Source organism: Pan troglodytes, chromosome 16 (assembly GCF_028858775.2).
Source record: "Pan troglodytes isolate AG18354 chromosome 16, NHGRI_mPanTro3-v2.0_pri, whole genome shotgun sequence".
Lineage (NCBI taxonomy): Eukaryota > Metazoa > Chordata > Mammalia > Primates > Hominidae > Pan > Pan troglodytes.
This window is the reverse complement of record NC_072414.2, coordinates 84583850-84608268: the sequence shown is the minus strand read 5'-3', so window position 1 is coordinate 84608268 and position 24419 is coordinate 84583850. Positions and strand designations below refer to the sequence as shown.

At 47.3% G+C, this 24419-nt stretch overlaps 1 protein-coding gene and 1 pseudogene across 6 annotated transcripts in view; one reads left to right on the top strand and one right to left on the bottom strand.

The window, feature by feature from the left end:
- Positions 1–285: 285 nt before the first annotated feature.
- LOC107968485 (histone H2A.V-like) overlaps positions 286–24419 on the top strand; it is a 150221-nt gene continuing 126087 nt past the window's right edge. Inside the window, exons 1-2 of one of the 6 annotated variants that reach the window (XM_054667147.2) lie at positions 286–587; positions 22255–22379. In XM_054667147.2, the coding sequence (XP_054523122.1) occupies positions 22309–22379 (71 nt within the window). In that variant the 5' untranslated portion in view covers positions 286–587; positions 22255–22308. Of the gene's footprint in view, positions 588–19651; positions 22148–22202; positions 22380–24419 lie in introns of those variants that run through there. The other 5 variants (XM_054667148.2, XM_054667150.2, XR_008539401.2 and 2 more) reach the window with 5 other exon arrangements.
- LOC467768 (ankyrin repeat and SOCS box protein 9-like) lies at positions 13701–14840 on the bottom strand (annotated as a pseudogene).

Below are 24419 nucleotides of genomic sequence, written 5' to 3'. Positions count from 1 at the left end.
AATGGACCCTGGACCAACTGCCCTGGCGGAGTGAAAGGGTTTGTCTTTCAGCACTAGATCCGTGGACACGAAGGGGAAGCTGTGGGCCTTCAGCACTCGACGATTGTGCTTTATTTCTTGCATTTTATAATACACAGCGACGGATGTCTAAATGTTTATTTCCTGAAAAGGTGTCCAAGGTGGCTGATATAAATTAACAGAATTTCAGATTTTACCACACATTCAAGGTCCTAGGGCAGCTCCCATCTACCGTCAAAAAAAAAAAAAAAAAAAAAAAAAAAAAAAAATTCCAGCATTTGGACAGGGCGGGGAAGGTACTTTAAAACCCAGATCATTGAGATTTTTCTCCTTCGTTTGGAGGAAGGTAGGGTTTGTTCTAACGCTTTGCACAAAGGCGGGAAACGGTCATCAAAGCTATTGCGAAGGGAAAAGCCAATGCATTAATTCGATCCAAGAGGACTCGCCTCGTTGGATTTGCAGCAACCTAATCTCTCGCTCAGGAAGAAAACGCCAGGATAAAGAGTTTTCTGTCCTCCTCGTTTGCACGGAGCAGCAAACGCAGAGACAAAAGAAACGGGCCCCGACTGGTAAGCACGCTGGCAGCTTTGCGGAACTGCGCCGCGGGATTCCCCGCAGGGCCTGGGTGTATGAACTCCGACCAGGCGGAGGGCGCGTCCGCTTGGCGCGGTTGTCCCCGCCCAGGCCCAGGTTCAGTCGAACAGCCTCCAAGGCTGGGTAAAACCACTCAGCTCATCTCGCCCGGCTCCTCGAACGCGGCCCTTTAAGGGGCTCGCAGCCTCAGGGACGCCGGGCTGACCCCGCCCCCGGCTGCCGCCATCTTGTTGTTTTCCCCTGTCCCTCCAGGCCGGCCACGTGGCACGGCTCTGCGGAAGCGAAGGCACCGCCCCAACTTCCGGCAGGACTGGTTCTAGCCGCCCGCGGGACGCAGACGCGCGGCTGCCCCCTGGCGGCTGGCCGAGGAGCTCCGGCCGCGCCCTGCCCCGCCTTCCTCCGCCATTTCATTCCCTGCCCGCAGCACGTCCGCGTTCCGCCACCAGCCTTGGCGCACAAGCGTGCTCCGAGGGCGGGGCCGCTCCGGGCACCACGCCTAGTGCGGGAGCGTTTTTTAGTCTGGTTCACCGAGGGCTAGAAGGTCACCTACATCTTTACACACATTTAATTTAATTATTAATTTTTTATTTTGTTTTATATTTTTGAGACAGGGGCTCACTCTGTCCCCCAGGCCAGAGTGCAGTGGCGCGACCACAGCCTTCTGCAGCCTCAGCTTCCGTGCTCAAGGGACGCGCCCGCCTCAGCCTCCCAACATGCTGGGATTACGGGCGTGAGCCACCGCCCCGGAACAACTTAATTAAAAAAAAAAAAGCCATACGGTTGCCTCGAGGTGTTTTGGTATGCGGTGCTTGGTGCTTCCAGACTTACACATGAGGCCCCAACCTTGGTTTTCAGACCTGGCTTCTGCCCAGAGCCCCAAGCCATGTCAGACCAGGGCGTTTCCCAGGCGGTCCCGGGTCCGCAGTGCAGGGTGGCGCTGGGGGCGAGGGGGACGACGAGCGCGGGGTGGGCACGGTGCGGCCGGGGGGCTGGGGAGGCGCACGGGGCGGGGTGCAGCTCCAGGGACCTGGTCAGCACCCTTTACCAGTCCTATTTCTTGGTTTTCTGGACGTTCTTCTCTCCTTGGAGCTGCTCTTGTCTTTCCCATTTCATCTCCAAACCGATTTTGATTTCCTGAACGTTTGTCTTGAGCAAGGCCTGCGTTATCTTAGGTAATCCTCCTAGCAGCCTTTGACATGGAAGCTCTTTCTACTCACACTGGCGCTCAGCAAGAGTAATTTGCTCATGGGGTAGAGCCTGGTTGGAATCGAGGGCACCTAAGTTTCCACTAGATATTGAGGTTCTCAGATGGTCCTCCAGCCAGCAGCATCTCCAATGTCGGGGAGCTCGTTGGAAATGCCATTGTTAGGAGTCTATCCCGGACCTTCTAAATGGGAAATTCTGAGGACGGTGGTGGGTGGGGCCCGAGAAGCTGTGATTCCGAGGCAGCAAGGTGATTCCGAGGCACGCTGGAGACCCCTTTCCCTCACAGCCCTTCTCAGGGTAAGGAAAGGGAGACTTTATTGAGTGCTGATTCCATGGCATTTTGCATAATTCTGTGATGTAATCCTCCCTACCACTCTTTTATAGAAGAGGAAACTGTAGCTCAAACTTTCCATGAATTTAGAGTGCCAATATTTATGTAAAATGATAACGATTGTATGTGCCTTTTGCTTGTACCATGTATGCATAAAATATCTCTGGAAGAATATTCAGGTGTTAACATAGTTTTACCTCCGGGGAGAGAAGGATGTAGGTTGCTAGGGTGACTGAGTTGGGAATTTTTTTTTTTTTTTTGGTAAGATTTAGTAACTTGTGGCCGGGCGGGGTGGCTCACGTTTGTAATGCCAGCACTTTGGGAGGCCGAAGCGGGCGGATCACAAGATCAAGAGATCGAGGCTGCGCGCGGTGGCTCACGCCTGTAATCCCAGCACTTTGGGAGGCCGAGGCGGGCGGATTACGAGGTCAGGAGATCGAGACCATCCTGGCTAACACGGCGAAACCCTGTCTTTACTAAAAATACAAAAAATTAGCCGGGCGTGGTGGCGGGTGCTTGTAGTCCCAGCTACTCTGGAGGCTGAGGCAGGAGAATGGCGTGAACCTGGGAGGCGGAGACTGCAGTGAGCCAAGATCGCGCAACTGCACTCCAGCCTGGGCGACAGAGCGAGACTCCGTCTGAAAAAAAAAAAAAAAGAGAGAGATTGAGATCATCCTGGCCAACATGGTGAAACCCCGTCTCTACTAAAAATACAAAAATTAGCTGGGCGTGGTGGCACGCGCCTGTAGTCCCAGCAGCTCAGGAGGCTGAGGCAGGAGAATCGCTTGAACCCGGGAGGTGGAGGTTGCAGTGAGCTGAGATGGCGCCACTGCACTCTAGCCTGGGCAACAGAGCGAGACTCCCTCTCAAAAAAAAAAAAAAAAAAAAAAAAAAAAAAATTTAGTAACTTATGAATTTGGACCATGTGAACCTATTACTTGTTCCAGGTAAAACTGAACAGTTGGAAAGTATGCTGGGCTAGGCGTAGTGGCTCAAGCCTGTAATTCCAGCACTTTGAGAGGCCGAGGTAGGAGGATCGCTTGATTTCAGGAGTTTGAGACCAGCGTGGGCAACATAGACCCCATCTCTATTTTTAAAATATACACTGAAGGCCGGGTGCGGTGGCTGAAGCCTGTGAGGGCCGGGCACCGTGGCTCCCGGCACTTCGGAAGGCTGAGGCGGGCGGATTGCCAGAGGTCAGGAGTTTCAGACCAGCCTGGCTAACGTGGTGAAACCGCGTCTCTACTAAAAATACAAAAAAAAAAAAAAAAAAAAAAAAAAAAAAAAAAGAAAATTAGCCAGACATGGTGGCGCATGCTTGTAGTCCCAGCTACTCGGGAGGCTGAGGCAGGAGAACCACTTGAACACGAGGCAGAGGTTGCAGTGAGCCGAGATTGCGCCACTGCCCTGCAGCCTGGGCAACAGAGGGAGACTCCGTCTCAAAAAAAAAAAAAAAAAAAAAAAATTATCTATGTATCTATCTAACTGTCTATCTATCTGTCTATCTGTCTATCTATCTATCTGTCTGCCTACCTACATGCATACACACTGAGATCTATCTATCTACCTGCCTACCTACATACATAAACACTTAAGAACAGTATTAGAACTAAAACCAGAATTTGAATTGAGGTCTGACTGGCTCCGGATTCCATATCCTCTCATGATTACACATGAAAAACTGTTTTAAACATAAAATGCTCTGCCGGGCGAGGTTGGTCACCCCTGTAATCCCAGCAGTTTGGGAGGCCGAGGCCGGTAGATCACTTGAGGTCAGGAGTTCAAGACCAGCTTGGCCAATATGGTGAAACCCCATCTTTACTAAAACTACAAAAATTAGCTGGGCGTGGTGGCACGTGCCTGTAGTCTCAGCTACTTGGGAGGCTGAGGCAGGAGAATCGTTTAAACCCAGGAGGCAGAGGTTGCAGTGAGCTGAGATAGTGCGACTGCACTGCAGCCTGCGCAACAGACAGAGACTCTGCCTCAAAACAAAAATGCTCTATAAATTTCAGGTGTTGTTATTAATAATGAAATATTAAATTATTTCTTAGGGCCAGGCACCATGGCTCATGCTTGTAATCCCCACACTTTGGGAGGCCAAGGCAGGAGGATCACTTGAGCTCAGGAGTTCCGAGACCAGCCTGGGCAACATAGTAAGACCTCATCTCTAAAAAAAAAAAAAAAAATTATTTCTTAGAAATGTAGTTCCTGTTTAGACCTTTGAACATGACCATGTCTAGTGGTCTCTGCATAGCACATGATGTATAAAATTGTTCTTATTTTCATTACTAACAACAGCTACAAAATAACTATAAAGTAGATCATAAATATACCATATGTAAATATGTATACATAGTGCTTTTATTTTTATGTGGAATCTAAATCAAATATGTGAAGAGCTTCTTGGGTTGGGCATTTATTCTGCCACGTTTTAAGGGGCATTGCAAAGGCAATTCAGGGCTTTGTGACTTTGGACATGTAACTTAACTTCTCAGCGCTTCAGTTTGCTCCTTTGTAAAACAGATTTGTAAAAAGTGCTTTCCCCAGGCTGGGCTTGGTGGCTCACTCCTGTAATCCCAGCACTTTGGGAGGCTGAAGCAGTGGATTGCCTGAGTCCAGGAGTTCGAGACCAGCCTGGGCAACAAGGCGAAATGCCCTCTCTGCTAAAATTACAAAAATTAGCTGTGTGTGGTAGCGTGTGCCTGTAATCCCAGTTACTCTGGGGGTGCTGAGGCGGAAGGATCGCTTGAGCCCAGGAGGTTGAGGCTTCAGTGAGCCCAGATGGTGCCATTGCACTCCAGCCTGGGCAACAGAGTGAGACCCAGTGTCAACAAATACATAAGTAAACAAATAAATAAATACATAAAGTACTTGCCTGTAGGCTTGTTGTGAGGTTGAATTGTATCAAGGTATATACCTTATTTGGAACATTGCTTGGCACAGTCATTGTTAGATAAATAAAAAAAATCAAAAGAGATGTAGAAATAGAAGTTTGATGAGAGTTCAGAGGAAAAAGATTTCTTTTTCTTTTTTTCCTGAGGCGGAGTCTTACTCTGACTCCCAGGCTGGAGTGCAGTGGCACGATCTTGGCTCACTGCAACCTCTGTCTCCTTGGTTCAAGCGATTCCAGAGGAGAAAGATGTTAATGTTTGTTTTGTACCTAGAACCTCATCGCTGGACGGGATTGTAAAGATCTGTGACAATTTTACACATTTGTTCTTTTTTTTTTTGAGACAGAGTCTTGGTCTGTTGCCCATGCTGGAGTGCAGTGGTGTGATTTCGGCTCACTGCAACCTCTGCCTCCTGGGTTCAAGTGTTTCTCCTGCCTCAGCCTCCTGAGTAGCTGGGATTACAGGTGCACGCCATCATGCCTGGCTAATTTTTGTATTTTTAGTAGAGACGAGGTTTCACTATGTTGGTCAGGCTGGTCTCGAAATCTGACCTCAGGTGATCTACCCGCCTCGGCCTCCCAAAGTGCTTGGATTACAGGTGTGAGCCACTGCACCTGGCCTCCCATTTATTCTTAGCAGTAACATTTGGTCCCTGAAATTAGGAAACTGACTCTATCGTGATCTTCCAAGAGCTACATTGTCCAGCCCCTGGGCCTGTACATCCTCATGGAGAAGACTGACAGTTTTCCCTTAGGTCAGTGGAGCTACAGTGGCGTGTTGGAGTCAGCTGCTCAGAATGATGATGCACTTTTCTTTCCAACTTTGGTTTCAATGACATCATGTTGGTAGCTTGAAACTGGCCATAGCAGGGGTATTTACACCACAGGAATAGGTAAACACTACATATTAAGGCTTTTCCCCTTGGAGATGCCTTGTTAAATATTTACCAACACTCCACTGCCTGTTACAACACAGCAAAAGCCCCTCTGAGAGAAGGCCAGAGAATGTACCTAAGTCCTCCCAGGTTGTCCAGTGTTTCATTGTCCCTGGACTGAAGAGTCCCTCAGTGGCCTTTGCTGAGATATTTCAACACCCTAGTCTCTTAAACTGTAAACAAAGGAGAGTCATGAGTTATTTCTGGGTGAGTCAGTCCAATATTGCACAAGCATTTCTGGGGGTGGTAGAGGGGAGGCAAGAGGGAAACTGGATAGGCTGGGGAGCTATCTAACCGCCCAAGACGGTTGAATCCTAAACAAACGGGAACTAAATGAGGGGTGGGAGGGACATAGTCTTTTCTGATGGGAACTGTCTGTGACTCATTCTCTTTCAGGAGTCAGAAACTCCAAAACCTGTGGGAGTGGGGAGGGGCGAGCAGTGCGGTTTTTAGAGAGGTGTGGAGTTATTATAGGGACTCTGTTAAAATTCCTTCTCCCTTGCTCAGTGTGGTGACTCATACTGGTAATCCCAGCACTTTGGAAGGCAGAGGCAGGAGGTTTGCTTGAGCCTAGAAGTTCAAGACCAGCCTGGGCAATGTAGCGAGACCCCAACTGTATAAAAAATAAAAATAATTAGCCAGACATAGTGGTGCATGCCTGTAGTCCCAGCTACTTGGGAAGCTTAAAAATCTACCTCCATTTAACCTGGTAGATTTGGGGATGTGTGTGGTGGGCTGAATAATGGTCTCCCAATGATATCCCAATATGTGGAAACTGAATGTTACTTTATCTGGCAAAAACAACAAAAACCAAAACACAGGCAGGGCAAGGTGGCTCACACCTGCAATCCCAGTGAGACTCTGTCTCAAAGAAAAAAAAACAAAAAAACAGAACCCCAACAACTAGGGCTTTGCAAATGTGCAGGTGTGTAAGTTAAAGATCTTACTTTTAAAACCATTTTATTTTAGGGTGTGGTGGCTCACACCTGTAATCCCAGCACTTTGAGAGGCTGAGGTGGGCAGATCACCTGAGGCTGGGAGTTCGAGACCAGCCTGACCAGCATGGAGAAACCTTGTCTCTACTAAAAATACAACAAAGTTAGCCGGGTGTGGTGGCGCATGCCTGTAATCCCAGCTACTCGGAAGGCTGAGGCAGGAGAATCACTAGAACCCAGGAGGTGGAGGTTGTGGTGAGCCAGGATCGTGCCATAGCACTCCAGCCTGGGCAGCAAGAGCGAAACTCCGTCTCAAAAAAAAAAAATTATTTTATTTTATTTTATTTTATTTTGAGATGGAGTCTTGCTTTGTAGCCCAGGCTGAAGTGCAGTGACATGATCTCGGCTCACTACGCCCAGCTTAATTTAAGGATCTTGATGCCGGGCACGATGGCTCACGCCTGTAATCCCAGCACTTTGGGAGGCCGAGGCAGGTGGATCACTTGAAGTCAGGAGTTCAAGACCAGCCTGGCCAACATGGTGAAACCCCACCTCTACTAAAAATTCAAAAATTAGCCGGGCATGGTGGCACATGCCTGTGGTCCCAGCTACTTAGGAGGCTGAGGCAGGAGAATCACTTGAGCCCGGGAGGCGGAGGATGCAGTGAGCCAAGACTGCGCCACTGCACTCCAGCCTGGGAAACAGAGCGAGACTCCATCTCAAAAAAAAAAAAAAGTATCTTGAGATGGGGAGATGATTTTGGATGATCAGGGTGGGCCTTAAGTGTTATCACATGTATCTTCCTAAGAGGGAGGCAGAGGAAGGCTTGTCTACACACACCAGAGAATTTCTGCCACAGAGACTGGAGTGAAGTATCATCCATGAAGCAAGGAACTCCAAGGACTGCCACCAACACCAGAAGAAAAAGCCATGGAACAGAGGGTCTCCTCTGGAGGCTTCAGAAAGAGCATGGCCCCAGCCGGGCATGGTGGCACATGCCTGTAATCCCAGCACTCTGGGAGGCCAAGGTGGGCAGATAATTTTGAGCTCAAGAGTTCGAGATCAGCATGGGCAACATAGCAAAACTACATCTCTACTAAAAATACAAAAAGATTAGTTGGGCTTGGTGGCACATGCCTGTAGTCCCAGCTATTCTGGAGGCTGAGGTGGGAGGATTGCTTGAGCCTGGGAGGAGGAGGTTGCAGTGAGCCAAGATTGCGCAACTGCACTCTAGCCTGGGTGACAAAACCAGACCCTGTCTCAAAAAAAAAAAAAAAAAAAAAAAAAGAACAAAAAAAGAAATGAGAAAACCTAGACAGAAAAGATGGAATAGCTCATTCAACCTCACAGAGCTGGTATAGAGAAGCAGGGTTTGAACACTGATCACTAAGTAGAGAGATGACTAGGTAACCCCAACTGATAGGATTAGTAAGGACATTTTCTGGAGAAGAGATCCTTATAAGGCATTCAGAAGAGCAAATGGAATTTCTAGGGGAAATGCTGGGAAGGCCATTCCAGGCAGTGAGCTACTGCATGAGAAATGGCAAAAACATGTCTGTGGGAGAAAGCTGAGTGCAGCAGGGTGTGGCCTGTTGTTTGGTGTGGCTGGAAGATAGGGGAGAAGGGCCAGAGACAAGGCAGGAAAGGACAGTAGGGGCCTGTGCCCCGAAAGCTGGGGCAGGGATTCCTCTCAACCAAGGTGCTCCAGGGTCCCCTTCAGCAGCCTGGAAGAAGGAGCCAGGGAACCTTGGAGGCCTGGCCACAGCAGTGCAGGGTGATGGTGCCATTGAGTAGGACCTGTGTCTTCCTGCATTTATTTCCCCAGCATTCCTGTGGCTTTCACGCCTTGGAGTTGGTTTGCCTGCCAGAAGGGAAGTTCTCGCAGCTGTCGGCTCTTAACCAAGGAATTGGCTGGGTGCGGTGGTTCGCGCCTGTAATCACAGCATTTTGGGAGGCTGAGGTGAGTGGATCATGAGGTCAGGAGATCAAGACCATTCTGGCCAACATGGTGAATCCCTGTCTCTACCAAAAATACAAAAATTAGCTGGGCGTGGCGGCGCATGCCTGTAGTCCCAGCTACTCGGGAGGCTGAGGCAGGAGAATTGCTTGAATCCAAGAGGCAGAGGCTGCAGTGAGCCAAGATCGTGCCAGTGCACTCCAGCCTGGGCGACAAAGCAAGACTCTATCTCAAAAAAAAAAAAAAAAAAAAAAAATTCCAAGGATTTGTGCAAAGCTTCCAATTAGTCATCAGCAATTTTCAACCTTTATAAGATGAAAAAAATTTTAGAAGCTTATATATTACAGTAAACCTAGGGAGGAATTGGATTTTAGTGCATCTTCTACCTTGGAGGGCAGTAGGGCAAATGAAAATATTATAAGTGGGAAGAGACTAAGGCAACGTCTTCACTAAAACAACTGTTTGGGGCCGGGTGCGGTGGTTCATGCCTGTAATCCCAGCATTTTGGGAGGCCGAGGCAGGCAGATCACCTGAGGTCAGGAGTTTGAGACCATCCTGGCCAACATATGAAACGCTGTCTCTACTAAAAACACAAAAATTAGCTGGGCGTGGTGGCGGGCGCCTATAGTCCGAGCTACTCGGGAGGCTGAGGCAGGAGAATCACTTGAACCTAGGAGGCAGAGGTTGCAGTGAGCCAAGATCACGCCACTGCACTATAGACTGGGTGACAGAACTAGACTCTGTCTCAAAAATAAATACATAAATAAATAAACAAATAAAACGAAAAAACAAAGAAACAAAAAACTGGATTGCTTAAGCCTGGGAGATCCAGTCTGCAGTGAGCCATGATCACACCATTGCAAGCCTGGGCAACAGAGATGCCCACTGATCACTAAGTAGAGAGATGACCAAGCCTGGGCAACAGAGATCCTGTCTCAAAACAAAAACAAAAACAAAAACAAAAAAAACAAAATACAACAAAAAACTTCCCCCAAAACCCAAAAAATGGAAAAAACTTCTCGATACGCTGGGTGTGGTGGCTCACACCTGTAATCTCAGCACTTTGGGAGGGTGAGACAGGAGGATCACTTGAGCCCAGGGGTTTGAGACTAGCGTGGGCAACATAGCAAGACCTCCTGTCTACCAAAAATGAAAAAAAAAATTGGCTGGGTGTGGTGGTGCACACCTGTAGCCCCACCTACTTGGGAGGCTGAGGAGGGAGGATCACTTGAGCCCAGGAGGTCAGGACTGCAGTGAGCCATGTTTGCACTACTGCACTCCAGCCTGGGTGATAGAGCAAGATGCTAACTAAAAAAACCCAAAAACCATAAAACAAACACAAAACTTTTTGTGATGAAAAAACCCAAACCCTGAAATATACAAAAGTGGAAAATAATGTAATGAACCTCCATGTACCCATCACCCAACTTTAACGATTCTCAACCAATCACCAGTCTTGCTTAATCTATATTCACTCCTGCTACTGTCCTTACTAGGTATTTCTATTTTGTTTGTTTGTTTTGTTTTTTGAGGTGGAGTTTTGCTCTTGTTGCCCAGGCTGGAGTGCGATGGCACGATCTTGGCTCACTGCAACCTCTGCCTCCCGGGTTCAAGTGATTCTGCTGCCTCAGCTTCCCAAGTAGCTGGGATTGCAAGCATCTGCCACCACGCCCAGCTAATTTTGTATTTTTAGTAAAGCCGTGGTTTCTCCATGTTGGTTAGGCTGATCTCGATCTCCCGACCTCAGGTGATCCACCCGCCTTGGCCTCCCAAAGTGCTGGGGTCATAGGCGTGAGCCACGGCCCCTGGCCTGGTATTTCTATTTTTATATGCCCTAATATTTCTTATTTAGAAACATTTGAAGCCTATTAAAACATTACAAGAGTCTCGGGCTGGGTGCAACGGCTCACGCCTGTAATCCCAGCACTTTGGGAGGCTGAGACGGGTGGATCATGAGGTCAGGAGTTCAAGTCCAGCCTGGCCAAGATGCTGAAACCCTGTCTTTACTAAAAATACAAAAATTAGCTGGGTGTGGTGAGACACACCTATAATCCCAGCTACTCGGGAGGCTGATGCAGGAGAATCGCTGGAACTGGGATGGCAGAGGTTGCAGTGAGCCAAGATCGTGCCACTGCACTCCAGCCTCGGCGACAGAGCAAGACTCCATCTCAAAAACAAAAACGAAAACAAAAACAAAAAAAAGCATTACAAGAGTCTCATCTGAGGCCAGGCGTGGCTTCTCATGCCTGTAATCCCAGCACTTTGGGAGGCTGAGGTAGGTGGATCACTTGAGGTCAGGAGTTCGAGACCAGCCTGACCAACATGTTGAAACCTCATCTATACTAAAAATACAAAATTACCTGGGTGTGTGGGAGACTGAGGCAGGAGAATTGCTTGAACCTGGCAGGCAGAGGTTGTGGTGAGCTGAGATCGTGCTCCTTGGGTATAAATCTCCCCTTGTCTTTGTTGAAGTCGGGGTTGAGTCCAATCTCTCGTCCCCACTGCAAGACCCTGTGGCAGTGGTCCCTACACCTATCACTGTGGCCCCTTTTGGATAAAGTCTGCCTTAGCACCTTTTAACAAATGTCATAAATAATAATTTTTCTTTAACATTCTTTTTTTTTTTTTTTTTTTTTGAGACAGGGTCTTGCTCTGTCTCCCAGGCTGGAGTGCAATGGCACGATCTCGGCTCACTGCAGCCGCCGCCTCCTAGGCTCAAGTGATTCTTGTGCCTCAGCCTCCCAAGTAGCTTGGACTACAGGCATGCACCACCACGCCCAGCTAATTTTTGTATTTTTATTAATTTATCTATTTATTTATTTATTTATTTTGAGACCAAGTTTTGGTCTTTTTGTCCAGGCTGGAGTCCAGTGGTACAATCTTGGCTCATTGCAACCTCCGCCTCCTGGGTTCAAGTGATTCTCCTGCCTCAGCCTTCCGAGTAGCTGGGATTACAGGCACGCTCCACCAGCCTGGCTAATTTTGTATTTTTAGTAGAGACAGGGTTTTGCCATGTTGGCTGGGCTGGTCTTGAACTCCTGACCTCAGGTGATCCACCCGCCTCAGTCTCCCAAAGTGCTGGGATTACAGGTGTGAGCCACCACACTCGGCCTAATTTTTGTATTTTTAGTAGAGATGGGGTTTCACCATGTTGTCTCAAGCTCCTGGCCTCCAGTGATCTGCCTGCCTCGGCCTCCCAAAGTGTTGGGGTTACAGGTGTGAGCCACCGCACCTGGCCTGCCTCTCTCTCTCTCTTTTTTTTTTTTTTTGAGACGGAGTCTCACTCTGTCGCACAGACTGGAGTGCAGTGGCACGATCTCGGCTCACTACAACCTCCGACTCCTGGGTTCAAGCAATTCTCTGCCACAGCTTCTGGAGTAGCTGGGATTACAGGTGCCTGCCAGCACGCCCAGCTAATTTTTTTGTATTTTTAGTAGAGACAGGGTTTCACCGTCTTGGCCAGGCTGGTCTTGAACCCCTGACCTCGTGATCCACCTGACTCAGCCTTCCAAAGTGCTGGGATTACAGGTGTGAGCCACCGCGCCAGGCCTTTTTTTTTTTTAAGAAAAAAAAAAAAAAAAAGACAAAACTTCCCAACTTGAAGAAGGCTCCTGAGGCATGCAAGCCCTGGCCTCTGCATGTCCCTCCAGCAGCAGGCCCCAGCCTGCTCCTGAGCCTTTGGCAAGCTCTTCTTGGGGACCCCGTTTCCACCCCTCACCTCTCGTCTATCTGCCTTGGATCTTGGCTCCTTCATCTTTTTCTCATCTGCTTCTCAGGGACACCTTCCTTTCCCCCCATCAGGCTGCTTCTTCCTTATGTACTCTCACAGCACTTACTATGCTGTGGTATCTTACTGGTGTGATTCTTTGTCCGTTTTCCTACCTACCCCTTAAGGTCTGTGTGCGCAGGTACTGTGTCTTCCTTGGCTGAGCCTAGTATCCTAACTGCCTGCTGTGGTGCCTGACACATAGTAGGCATTGAATACATATTTGCTGACTGAAATAATGAGTGAAATCTAGGTAATAGAAATAATACTTAGGTCTAAGAGGGACCAATCTTTTTTTTTGTAGTTGTTTAGCTACTTCATTTTGTTAAAAAGGACATCTTAATAACTAATTACTTAGTGCCATTACTGCCATCTAGTGGTGACTGATGTTATTATACTGCTGGGTCCATTCTCAATGATGTTACTGTACTGGCAGAGAAGGGAATCAATATATGCAAGATATCTGTTGAGTGTTTGCCTTGTTTCAGGTATTGTACCAGGAAGTTTACAGCAGTACCTGCTGGTTACGCCAGCAAAGGGAGTGTAAGCTGCTTTCCCATGGTCACCATCTAAGGAGGAGACCTGAATTCAACTCCAGGAGACCGTCTCTGTTTTTCTTTTCTTTTTATTTTTTTGAAATACATTTCGTTATTTTCATTCCCATATAGCAGAGATGGAACAAGGATAGTGATGCTGGAAAATCCTGCTTTGATCAAATCATCACATAAGTTAACGTCAGAAAACCTGTATTTGAATCTGACTCCTCTATCCTTGCCCTGGGAAATTGGACATATTGACCCAGTTGCTGTGAGGGCTGAATTAGATGATGCTGAAAGTGCTTGGCCTGCAGTGGATATGCAAAACAATAGCTGTTATTTTAGACAGTCTCCAAGCAGGGAAAAAAGTATTCATGCCTTCTAACTAATCATACAAACGTATGCAGTGTGTTTAAACTCTGGCTTCAGAGTTTAACAAATACAAATCTAATCGAAAAAATTAGTCAAACTCTATGAACAAATTTATAACTAATACAAATCTAATCGAAAAAACTAGTCAAACTCTATAAACCTAACTTGATTTTAAAATTCTAGTGGCTACAACACTCAATAATGTTTTCACGTTGTTTGTGAATCCATTCCATTGATACATATAAAGATGTAGGAGAAATCATTTCAGATCCTCTGGGAGGACGACTTTGGTTATCTTATGATGCTGCTGGATTCCAAAGCACTTCTGAATTCTAGGCATAACTGCATCAAAGAAGGGGGCCCTTCTCTCTCCAAGAAGAGCTGGATCAAAGGGCTCTCTGGAGGCACCAGCTCCACATGACATTTGCCTTCAGCATTCTTGGCCTGGGTGTCTGCTCCAAAATCCATGAGCAGGCAGGCCAGCTCTTCACTGGCTGTCCTGGCCACTGCATGAAGTGGGGAATCCTTCATGAAGGCCTTCATGAAGGCCACTGCATGAAGTGGGGAACCTCTCCCTGGGTTCAGGTCTGCTCCTGACTCCAGAAGCTTCTTGACACAGGCTATCTGCTGGTTTTCACAAGCCAAATACAGTGAAGTGCCCACGTGGCTGATGTTATGGTCATTGTTGCCCCTATAAGCTGTAAGAGAGTCGACACACTCCACGTGGCCTCTCCTAGCAGCTTCATGGACGGGGGATGCCAGATCACTCTCAGGTTGAACGCTGGCTCCATGCTGCAGAAGCATAATCCCGGCTGCTGCTGACACAAACATTAAACAGTGGAGTGTGGCAGTCTGTTGTCACACCATTCACCTGAGCTCTATGCTTTAATAAAATCTTTACACGAGAGGGATGACCTCTGAGACAGGCTTCATGGAGTGGGGAAACATCATCTGCCATGATGATGTTCACAAGCCACCCGTGGCTGATGAGGTTCCTCAGAGATAGCTGATGTCCGTAGATTGCAGCTTCAGGCATAGGAGACCAATCAGACACAGAATCACCCATCAATGGGTTTGAAAGAAGCCTGGTGTCAGGAGAGTCTCTTGGCCCCGTGGGCTTGCTCCCATCCATGCCCCCTTGTTTGCCATCCATGCTGCCCTCTCCTAAGCGAGCAAGCTCTGCGCTCCACTTCAGTTGCTCAGCAAAGTCCAAACTCCATGCTCCCCCTGCTCCTGAAAAATTCCAGTTCTGTGGCTGGCTGAGCTGCACACGTCCAGTCAAATGGTCTAACTGGCTGGAGGCCCGCCAGAGGCCGCCTGTTTTTTTTTTTTTTTTTTTTGAGACGGAGTCTCGCTCTGTCGCCCAGGCTGGAGTGCAGTGGCGCAGTCTCGGCTCACTGTAAGCTCCGCCTCCCGGGTTCACACCATTCTCCTGCCTCAGCCTCCCAAGTAGCTGGGACTACAGGCGCCCGGCTAATTTTTTGTATTTTCAATAAAGACGGGGTTTCACCATGTTAGTCAGGATGGTCTCGATCTCCTGACCTCATGATCCGCCTGCCTCGGCCTTCCAACATGCTGGGATTACAGGCGTGAGGCACCGCGCCCAGCCAGCCACCTGTTTTTTTCTTTTTTTTAAAAGAGTCTTGCTCTGTCACCGTTGCCCAGAGCTTGAGTGCAGTGGCATGATCATAGCTCATGGTAACCTCGAACTCCCAGCCTGTAGCGGTTCTCCCCACTCAGCCTCCTGAGTGGCTAGGACTACAGGTGTGTGCCACCATGCCTGCCTAATTTTTAATTTTTGTACATCTTGCTATATTGTCCAGGCTGGTCTCAAAATCCTGGGCTCAAGTAGTTGGAGAGGGCCAGAACAAAACGCTCCTTAATGGCAACAGACATATTTTGTTTTGTTTTTGTTTTTTGAGACAGAGTCTTTCTCTATCCCCCAGGCTGGAGTGCAGTGGCAGGATCTTGGTTCACTGTAACTTCTGCCTCCCAGGCTCAAGTGATTCTCGTGCCTCAGCCTCCCCAGTATTTGGGATTACAGGCGTGTGCCGTGACTAATTTTTGTATTTTTAGTGGAGACGGGGTTTTGCCATGTTGCCCGGGCTGGTCTCAAACTCCTGACCTCAAGTGATCTGCCTGTCTCTGGCTCCCAGAGTGCTGGGATTACAGGCATGAGTCACCATGCCCAGCCGACATATTTTGTAAACAGGGAGAAAAATAGGTGGCTCTTAAAATTTCAGTAAAATGTTCACATTCTTTCTTATACAACAACAGAGGACCACTGAGTGCCCTCACCTTGAAGACCCCAGGACACCTGGATACACAGGATTTCTGTATGGCTTCTTTATTTTATTTTTATTTTTTGAGATGGAGTCGCTCTCTGTCACCCAGGCTGGAGTGCAGTGCCGTGATCTCGGCTCACTGCAACCTCTGCCTCTCGGGTTCAAGTGATTCTCCTGCCTCAGCCTCCCAAATAGCTGGGACTACAGGCATGTGCCACCACGCCTGGCTAACTTTTGCATTTTTAGTAGAGACAGGGTTTCACAATGTTGGCTGGGCTGGTCTGGAATTGCTGACCTCAAGTGGTCTGCCTGCCTCTGCCTCCCAAAGTGCTGGGATTACAGGTGTGAGCCACCACGCCCGGCCTCTGCCTGGCTTCTTATAGATGGTTTCTCTTGGTGTATGTTTCCTAGGCTTTTTGACTTTGTGGACTAGAAAGCTCTGGTCTCCAAGTCCCTACAAAGTTCTGGATCTTCTACAGATTAAACATTTTAACAGTCTTCATAAAGTGCATTTGAAATCTAAGGTAAACATTCATTACCTGTACACCAGCCACCTCAAAGGTTTTATGAAATAAGATAGAATATACATAAAATGCATGAGACAGGTGTACTTTGCTTTATGTGTTTGTGACACGTTCACACAAGTAAATTTTTAAATTTTTGGTGAGGAGATAAATTTGGCAATTTTTTTTTTTTTGAGACAGAGTCTCGCTCTGTCACCCAGGCTAGAGTGCAGTGGCATGATCTCTGCTCACCACAATCTCTGCCTCCCCAGTTTAAGCAGTTCTCTTGCCTCAGCCTCCTGAGTAGCTGGGATTACAGGTGCATGGCACCAAGCCCAGCTAATTTTTTTTTTGTATTTTTAGTAGAGACAGGGTTTCATCATGTTGGCCAGGCTGGTCTGGAACTCCTGACCTCAGGTGATCCACCTGCCTTGGCCTCACAAAGTGTTGGGCTTACAGGCATGCCCCACTGCTCCCCGCCAGGCAATTTTTTTTTACCAAGAGTAAATTCAAAGGAGCCTGAGCATTAATTTTAACAGGTAACTCGGGTAGAAGATCAGGGAGCATGCCATAAGTGGCATGTACACTATACTCTATTATAAAGAGGAGTGGTTTTAAACCTTTTTTTTGAGACAGCGTCTCCCTCTGTCATCCAGGTTGGAGTGCAGTGCAACCTCCACCTCCCAGGCTCAAGCAATCCTCCCACCTCAGCCTCCAGAGTAGCTGGCACTACAGGTCATGCTACCATGCCCGGCTAATTTTTTGTAGAGAAGGGGTTTCACCGCGTTGCCCAGGCTGGTCTCAAACTCCTGACCTCAAGTCATCTGCCTGCCTCAGCCTCCCAAAGTGATGGGATTACAGCAGTGATCCACCAGGCCCAGCAGTTTTAAACTTGAACTTACATCTGGGCTTGTTAAAGCACAGATTCCTAAGCTCCATCCCCAGAGATTCTGATTCAGTAGGGCTGGGGCCAGGCCTAATATATATATATATATATTTTTTAGACAGAATCTTGCTCTATTGCCCAGGCTGGAGTGCAGTGGCACGATCTCAGTTCACTGCAACATTTGTCTCCCGGGCTCAAGAAATTCTCCTGCCTCAGCCTCCCAAGTAACTGGGATTACAGGCGTCTGCCAGCACACGTGGCTAATTTTTGTATTTTTGGTAGAGACAGGGTTTCACCATATTGGCCAGGCTGGCCTCGAACTCCTGACCTTAGGTAATCCATCTGCCTTGGCCTCCCAAAGTGCTGGGATTACAGGTGTGAGCCACTGCGCCTGGCGAGAATTTGAGTTTCTAACAAGCTCCTGGGGGATGTGAATGCTGCTGGCTCAGGGATGACACTTGGAGAACCATCAGAGCAATGAATTATGCCCTGACTTACAGTAGCCTGTGTCCTGCTTCCTGTCTTTTTCTGGAGAGGTAAAAATTGAGGTAGCCTCCCTGTTACTTGTTCCCCCTTTGAAAGAAAGCAGGAGAGAAGGATTTCTTTTCTGCTTTAGTCTCTATGCCTCATGTCTTTTTTGTTGTTGTTAAAAAAAAAAAAAATAGAGACGGAGTCTCCCCATGTTGCCCAGGCTGGTCTTGAACTCCTGGGCTCAGGAGATCCTCCTGTCTCTGCCTCCCAAGGTGTTGGAATTACAGGCGTGAGCCACCGCGCCCGGCAGTTTGCCTCATGTTTTATCCAGCATGACAAAAATTGGGCAGCGGTCAGTGTAAGAGGCAATGGTGAGTCCCCTTTCGCCTATGGATCTGTGTCTGGTTCCTCTTCATATTCTGGAAGCCCTAATAAATGTCCACTATGGCCAGGTGAGAGATCTCAGACTGCCACAGGCCTGAGTGGTTGTACTTTGGAGATGTCTTTGGCTAGCCTGTGTAGGTATGTGCGTTTGCGACCTGTGATGGAGGCTGTCATCGCCCTGCCAGGGTTGTGGTACCTGTCTCCTCTCCTTCTGGCTTTCTACCTGGCTCCCTCTAATCCAGTTTCCAAATGGAAGCCAGAGCCCACCTAAAACACAGGATAGGAGGTCTGTGTGCTACATACATCTTTAGTTGCTCTTGCTTCTTAGAGAATAGAATCTCTTCTTTAGCAGGGTACCTGAGGTCTTTACATCTGGTCTCTGTTCACTTCGTCTTCTCTCTGGTTCAGCTTTTTTGGTTTTCCACATCCTGAACTTACTGCCTATAATGTCCTCATGTCATTTCTTTGCCTATTTAATTTCCTTTTGTCTTTCTTAGTCCACAGATAAGTCTTTACATAAATCTCTGTGTGATTCTGGCACACATAGTTTTATTGAATGATCGAACAAATGCATGAATGAATAAATAAGTATACAGGAAATTGATTTTTAAAAAGCTGTAGTAAAATACATATAACATACAATTGGCCATCTTAACAATTTTTTTAACCTTTTTTTGTTTTTTTTTTGAGACGGAGTTTTGCTCTTGTTGCCCAGGTAGGAGTGCAATGGCATGATCTCGGCTCACTGCAACCTCTGCCTCCTTGGTGCAAGTGATTATATTGCCTCACCCTCCCGAGTAACTGGGATTACAGGCACGCGCCACCACGCCCGGCTAGTTTTGTATTTTTAGTAGAGACGGGATTTCTCCATGTTGGTCAGGCTGCTTTGAAACTCCCCACCTCAGGTGATCCACCTGCCTTGGCCTCTCAAAATGCTGGGATTACCGGCATGAGCCACCTCGCTTGGCATCTTTTTTTTTTTTTTTTTTATTCTTGCCTCTGCCTCTTGGGTTCAACTGATACTCCTGCTTCAGCCACCTGAGTAGCTGGGATTACAGGTGTGCACCACCACGCCCAGCTAATTTTTGTATTTTTAGTAGAGACAGGGTTTCACCATGTTGTCCAGACTGGTCTTGAACTCCTGGCCTCATGTAATCCACCTGCCTCGACCCCCCAAAAGGCTGGGAGGATTACAGGTGTGAGCCACTGTGCCCGGCTATCTTAACCATTTTTTTTTTGAGATGGAGTCTCGCTCTGTTACCCAAGCTGGAGTGCAGAGGCACAATCTCAGCTCACTGCAGCCTCTGCCTCCCAGGCTCAAGCGATTCTCCTGCCTCAGCCTCCCAAGTAGCTGGGATTACAGGTGTGCACCACCACACCTGGCTAATTTTTATATTTTTTTTTAGTAAGAGTTGGGGTTTCACCATGTTGGCCAGGCTGGTCTTGAACTCCTCACTTTAGGTGATCCACCCACCTCGGCCTCCCAAAGTGCTGGGATTACAGATGTGAGCCACCATGCCCGACCAATTTTTTTTTTTTTTTTTTTGGAAACCGAGTCTCGCTGTGTAGCCCAGGCTGGAATGCAATGGTGCGATCTTGGCTCACTGCAACCTCTGCCTCCCAGGTTCAAGTGATTCTCCTGCCTCAGCCTCCCCAGTAGCTGGGATTACAGGCATGCGCACTACCACACCCAACTAATTTTTGTATTTTTAGTAGAGACAGGGTTTAGCCATGTTGGCCAGGCTGGTCTTGAACTCCTGACCTCAAGTGATCCGCCTGTCTTGGCCTCCCAAAGTGCTGGGATTACAAGCGTGAGCCACTGTGCCCAGTCTGATGTGCTATTTTCTGTATGTTCTTTTGTATCTTTCACATTTTGTGCCAGGCGCTATGTATTTCCTATTTTAAAATAATGTTGAAAAGAATGCAAATAACCTGTCCGGTGGGAGAAGTGATTAATTTTTTCCAGATTTTACACAGAGAGGGAGGCTTTGTGGCCTAGAAATAAATATTAAGTCAGTAAGAAAAACCCTAAATTAAATTAAACTTGGTTGGTTAATTTTCTTGACTCTCAGGAAAGGTTAACCATCAGTCTGATTCTTTGACTGCTCCAGGGATTTTTAAATAACTGTATCTTATTCACAATGTAGTGATTAGATCTTTTTAGTATTCAGAAATTGACCTGAAAATGCCCCATACAAATGCATTTAAGGGCAAAATCTCATTTTTATACAGTTTCTCTTAGCAGCTGCTCAAGTGCAAGCTTCTGAGTTTCCGTTTCTTCTAAACTGTCTATAGCAGCAAGGAAAAGCGCTTTAAGATGAATTTGACAGGCCAGGCGCGGTGGCTCACATCTGTAATCCCAGCACTTTGGGAGGCCGAGGTGGGTGGATCAGGAGGTCAGGAGTTCGAGAACGTCCTGGTTAACACGGTGAGACCCCGTCTCTACTAAAAATACAAAAATTAGCCGGGCGTGGTGGAAGGCGCCTCTAGTCCCAGCTACTTGGAAGGCTGAGGCAGGAGAGTCGCTTGAGCCCAGGAGGCAGAGGTTGCAGTGAGCCGACATTGCGCCATTGCACTCCAGCCTGGGGACAACAGCAAGACTTCGTCTCAAAAAAAGAAAAGATGAGTTTGATAGCTTTGTCCTAATACATACTTATGTCTGGATCCAAAGGGGACAGTGTCTCTAGCTCAGGGGGCGATGGATGGGCCTTCCTGCAGAGTGGATGTTTATTGATTACTAAAGCATCTATTTGAGTTAATCACTATCATTTTCATCATAGTCTCATTGGTGTTTGAGCAGTGTAAGAATATCAGCTCATCTTTGAGCTGGATTTCACCCTGTATTAGTTCATTCTCACATTGCTATAAATAACTACCTGAGACTGGATAATTTATAAAGAAAAGAGGTTTGGCCTGGCGTGGTGGCTCATGCCTGTAATCCTGAGAGGTGAAGCCAGCTGGACTTCTGGGTCGGACTTGGAGAACTTTTCTGTCTTACAAGAGGATTGTAAAATGCACCAATCAGTGCTCTGTAAAGACACACCAATCGGCACTCTGTGGCTAGCTAGAGGTTTGTAAAATGGACCAATCAGCACTCTGTAAAATGGACCAATCAGCACTCTGTAAAGTGGACCAACCAGCAGGACATGGGCGGGGAAAAATAAGGGAATAAAAGCTGGCCACCCCAACCAGCAGCGGCCCCTGGCTTGGGTCCTCGTCTAAGCTGTGGACGCTTTGTTCTTTCGCTCTTCACAATAAATCTTGCTCACTCTTTGGGTCCGTGCCGCCTTTAAGAGCTGTAACACTCACCGCGGAGGTCCGCGGCCCCGTCCTTGAAGTCAGCGAGGCCATGAACCCACCAGAAGGAACCAACTCCAGACACAATCCCAGCACTTTGGGAGGTCGAGGCAGGCGGATCAGGAGGTCAGAAGATTGAGACCATCCTGGCCAACATGGTGAAACCCCATCTCTACTGAAAATATAAAAATTAGCTGGATGTGGTGGCGCACGCCTGTAATCCCAGCTACTGGGGAGGCTGAGGCAGGAGAATCCCTTAAACCAGGGAGTTGGATGTTGCGGTGAGCTGAGATTGCGCCACAGCTCTGTAGCCTGGCGACAGAGCGAGCCTCCATCTCAAAACAACAACAACAACAAAAACCAAAAGAAATGAGGTTTAATTGACTCACAGTTCCACAGGTTGTAGAAGAGGTGTGACTGGGGAGGCCTCAGGAAACTTACAATCATGGTGGAAGGATGAAGGGGAAGCAAGCACGTCTTCACATGGCAGTAGGCGGGAGAGTGAGTGAAGGGAGAAGTGCTACACACTTTCAAACAACCAGATCTCATGAAAACTCACTATCACAAGAACAGCAAAAGGGAAATCCACCCATGATCTAATCATCTCCCACCAGCTCCCTCTCCCAACATTGGGAATTACAGTTCAACATGCGATTTGGTGGGGACACAGAGCCAAACCATATCACACCCCATTCAAAGCTATGAGATTATAAAATGGTCCTTCTCCTGTCACTCAGCTGACTGTAAATTCATGCTGGCACATCCACACCACGGCAGACAGGTGAGTGACTCCTATGTGCTTTGGACATTTGTGACAAATAACTTTTCTGTTTCAGATATTCCAACTTAATAAAAAGGTAATATGCTCATTATGTTCCTGTTTCCCAGAAGACACTGCTTGGGAGTTCTGTTCTGTCATCAACGGAGCTGTGATGACCGTGGATGTCACTGGTAGTGGCCAACATTTCTGCAGCTCCTTCTCAGTTACATCCTCAACGCAAACTCCTCACCAGGTATGATGGTTTTCAGGATCTGATCCCTGTCCCATCTCTGTTCTCATTTCTTCACGTGCTGACACCTTCATAGTAATGTCTCCAGCTTCCTAATGACTCTAAGTTTTCTGAGCACATTATAATTTTCTTTATTTCTGGCCTTACCTTTTATTTTCCTCAACTGCTAGGATGTTCTTCACTGTCCCACATTGCCTGGTCAACTATTTCTCAGAGCCCAGCTTAGGTGGGGGTAGGGGGGCCTTTCATTGTAGGTCAGAGCAGGTGACCCTCTAAGGCTTTCGTGGTTCCTTGTGATGGACATTTTGGTGGCTCCTTCTACCCACTGCATTATAATTGCTTGCTTATATTTGTTGTATTGCAAACTCCTCTGGGCAGTGATTCTCAAACTCTTCTAGTGAGCATCAGTATCCAGGGGCTTGTTAAAGCCCAGAGTGCTGGGCTCTACTCCAGAGCTTCTGATTCAGTAGGTGTGGGGTGGAGCCTGAGAACTTCATTTCTCAGAAAGTTCCCAGTTGATGCTGATGGTGCTGGTCTGGGGACCACACTGTGAGAACGCTGCTCTAGGGCAATAACGGGGCTTTCGTTTTTGGTCTCCATGTTCCTAGCATCTAGCCCACCTTCGTATAGAGCTGATAGTCAACAGGTGTTTGTTACTGTTGAATGAATGAGTGCAAAGGGGGTTATGTTGGGTACTGAATACCCCAGGAGTTCCCATCACATGCAGAAGAGAAATCTGAACAATTTCAGAGAATTGATGATGAAGATGGTGGGGGAGGTGGTAGTGCCTGGGTAGTGCCTGGCACATGGGAAAAACTCAGGAAGTACATGAAATCGGAGGAGGAAGGAGTGTGAATAAGGTGGGAGATTCAGGGAGAAGTGAGGAGGCAAGAGGGATGAGAAGTAGACCCTTCCAGGCACCTTAAATTAGGGGTTTAACGCATTCGTTTTGCGACTTTTTAATTTTTTAATGGAAACTTTTTAAGGCTGCAAACTTTTCTCTAAGGGATATTTTTGTGATAAGCCAGTCATCTCCGAATGTAGTTATTTTGTCGTGGTTCCGTTCTAAATATTTTGAAATTTCTATTATGATTTCTTCTTTGATCCATGCGTTATCTGGAAATGTATTTGAAATTTCCAGTCATATGGGTTTTTTTCTTGCTATTTTCGTGTAATTGTTAACTGCATTGTGGTCAGAGTATGAAGTCTGCATAATGTCAATCGTTTGACATTTTCTTTGAGCAGATCTTACAGGTCTAGCATGGGGTTACTTTTTGTAAAGGTTCTCTGTGTTCTTGAAAACAGTGTGCATTTTCCACTTGTAGGCTATTATGTTCCACAGGTGTCTAATGGGCAAGTTTGCTAATGGTACCATCTTTATTATCTTTATTCTTATGAGCCTTACTATATATATATATTTTTTTTTTTGAGGTAGGGTTTTATTCAGGCTGGAGTGCAGCGGCAGGATTACGGATCACTGCAGCCTTGACCTCCCCGGCTCAAGTGATCCTCCCACCTCAGGCTCCCAAGTAGCTGGGACTACAGGGGCACACCACCACACCTAGCTAATTTTTTTATTTTTTGTAAAGACAGGGTTTCGTCATGTTGCTCAGGCTGGTTTTGAACTCCTGGGCTCAAGTGATCCTCCTTCCTTGGCCTCCCAAAGTGCTGGGATTACGGGGGTGATTCACTGTGCCCAGCCTGAGTCTTATTATATTCTCACTCTTTCTTTGTCAGATCTATCGATCTATTACTGGGAGAGGAGTGTTAGAATCTCCCATTATGATGGTGGATTTATCAAGTTCTCCTTGCAGCTATGTTAATTTTTGCTTTATGTGCGTTAAAAGTTAGACTCACTTCTTTCTGATGAGTAGAACCTTTTATTATGTTGTTTCCTTGTCATTGCTAGTAATTCTCTTTGTTTTGCAGCCTGTTTTGTTTGATAATGTAGCAATATAAACTTTCTTTTCGTTAGTATTAGCCTGCTATAATATTCTCAATCTTGACACCCTTGACTTTTCTGTGTGTCTGTGTCTTCCTTCC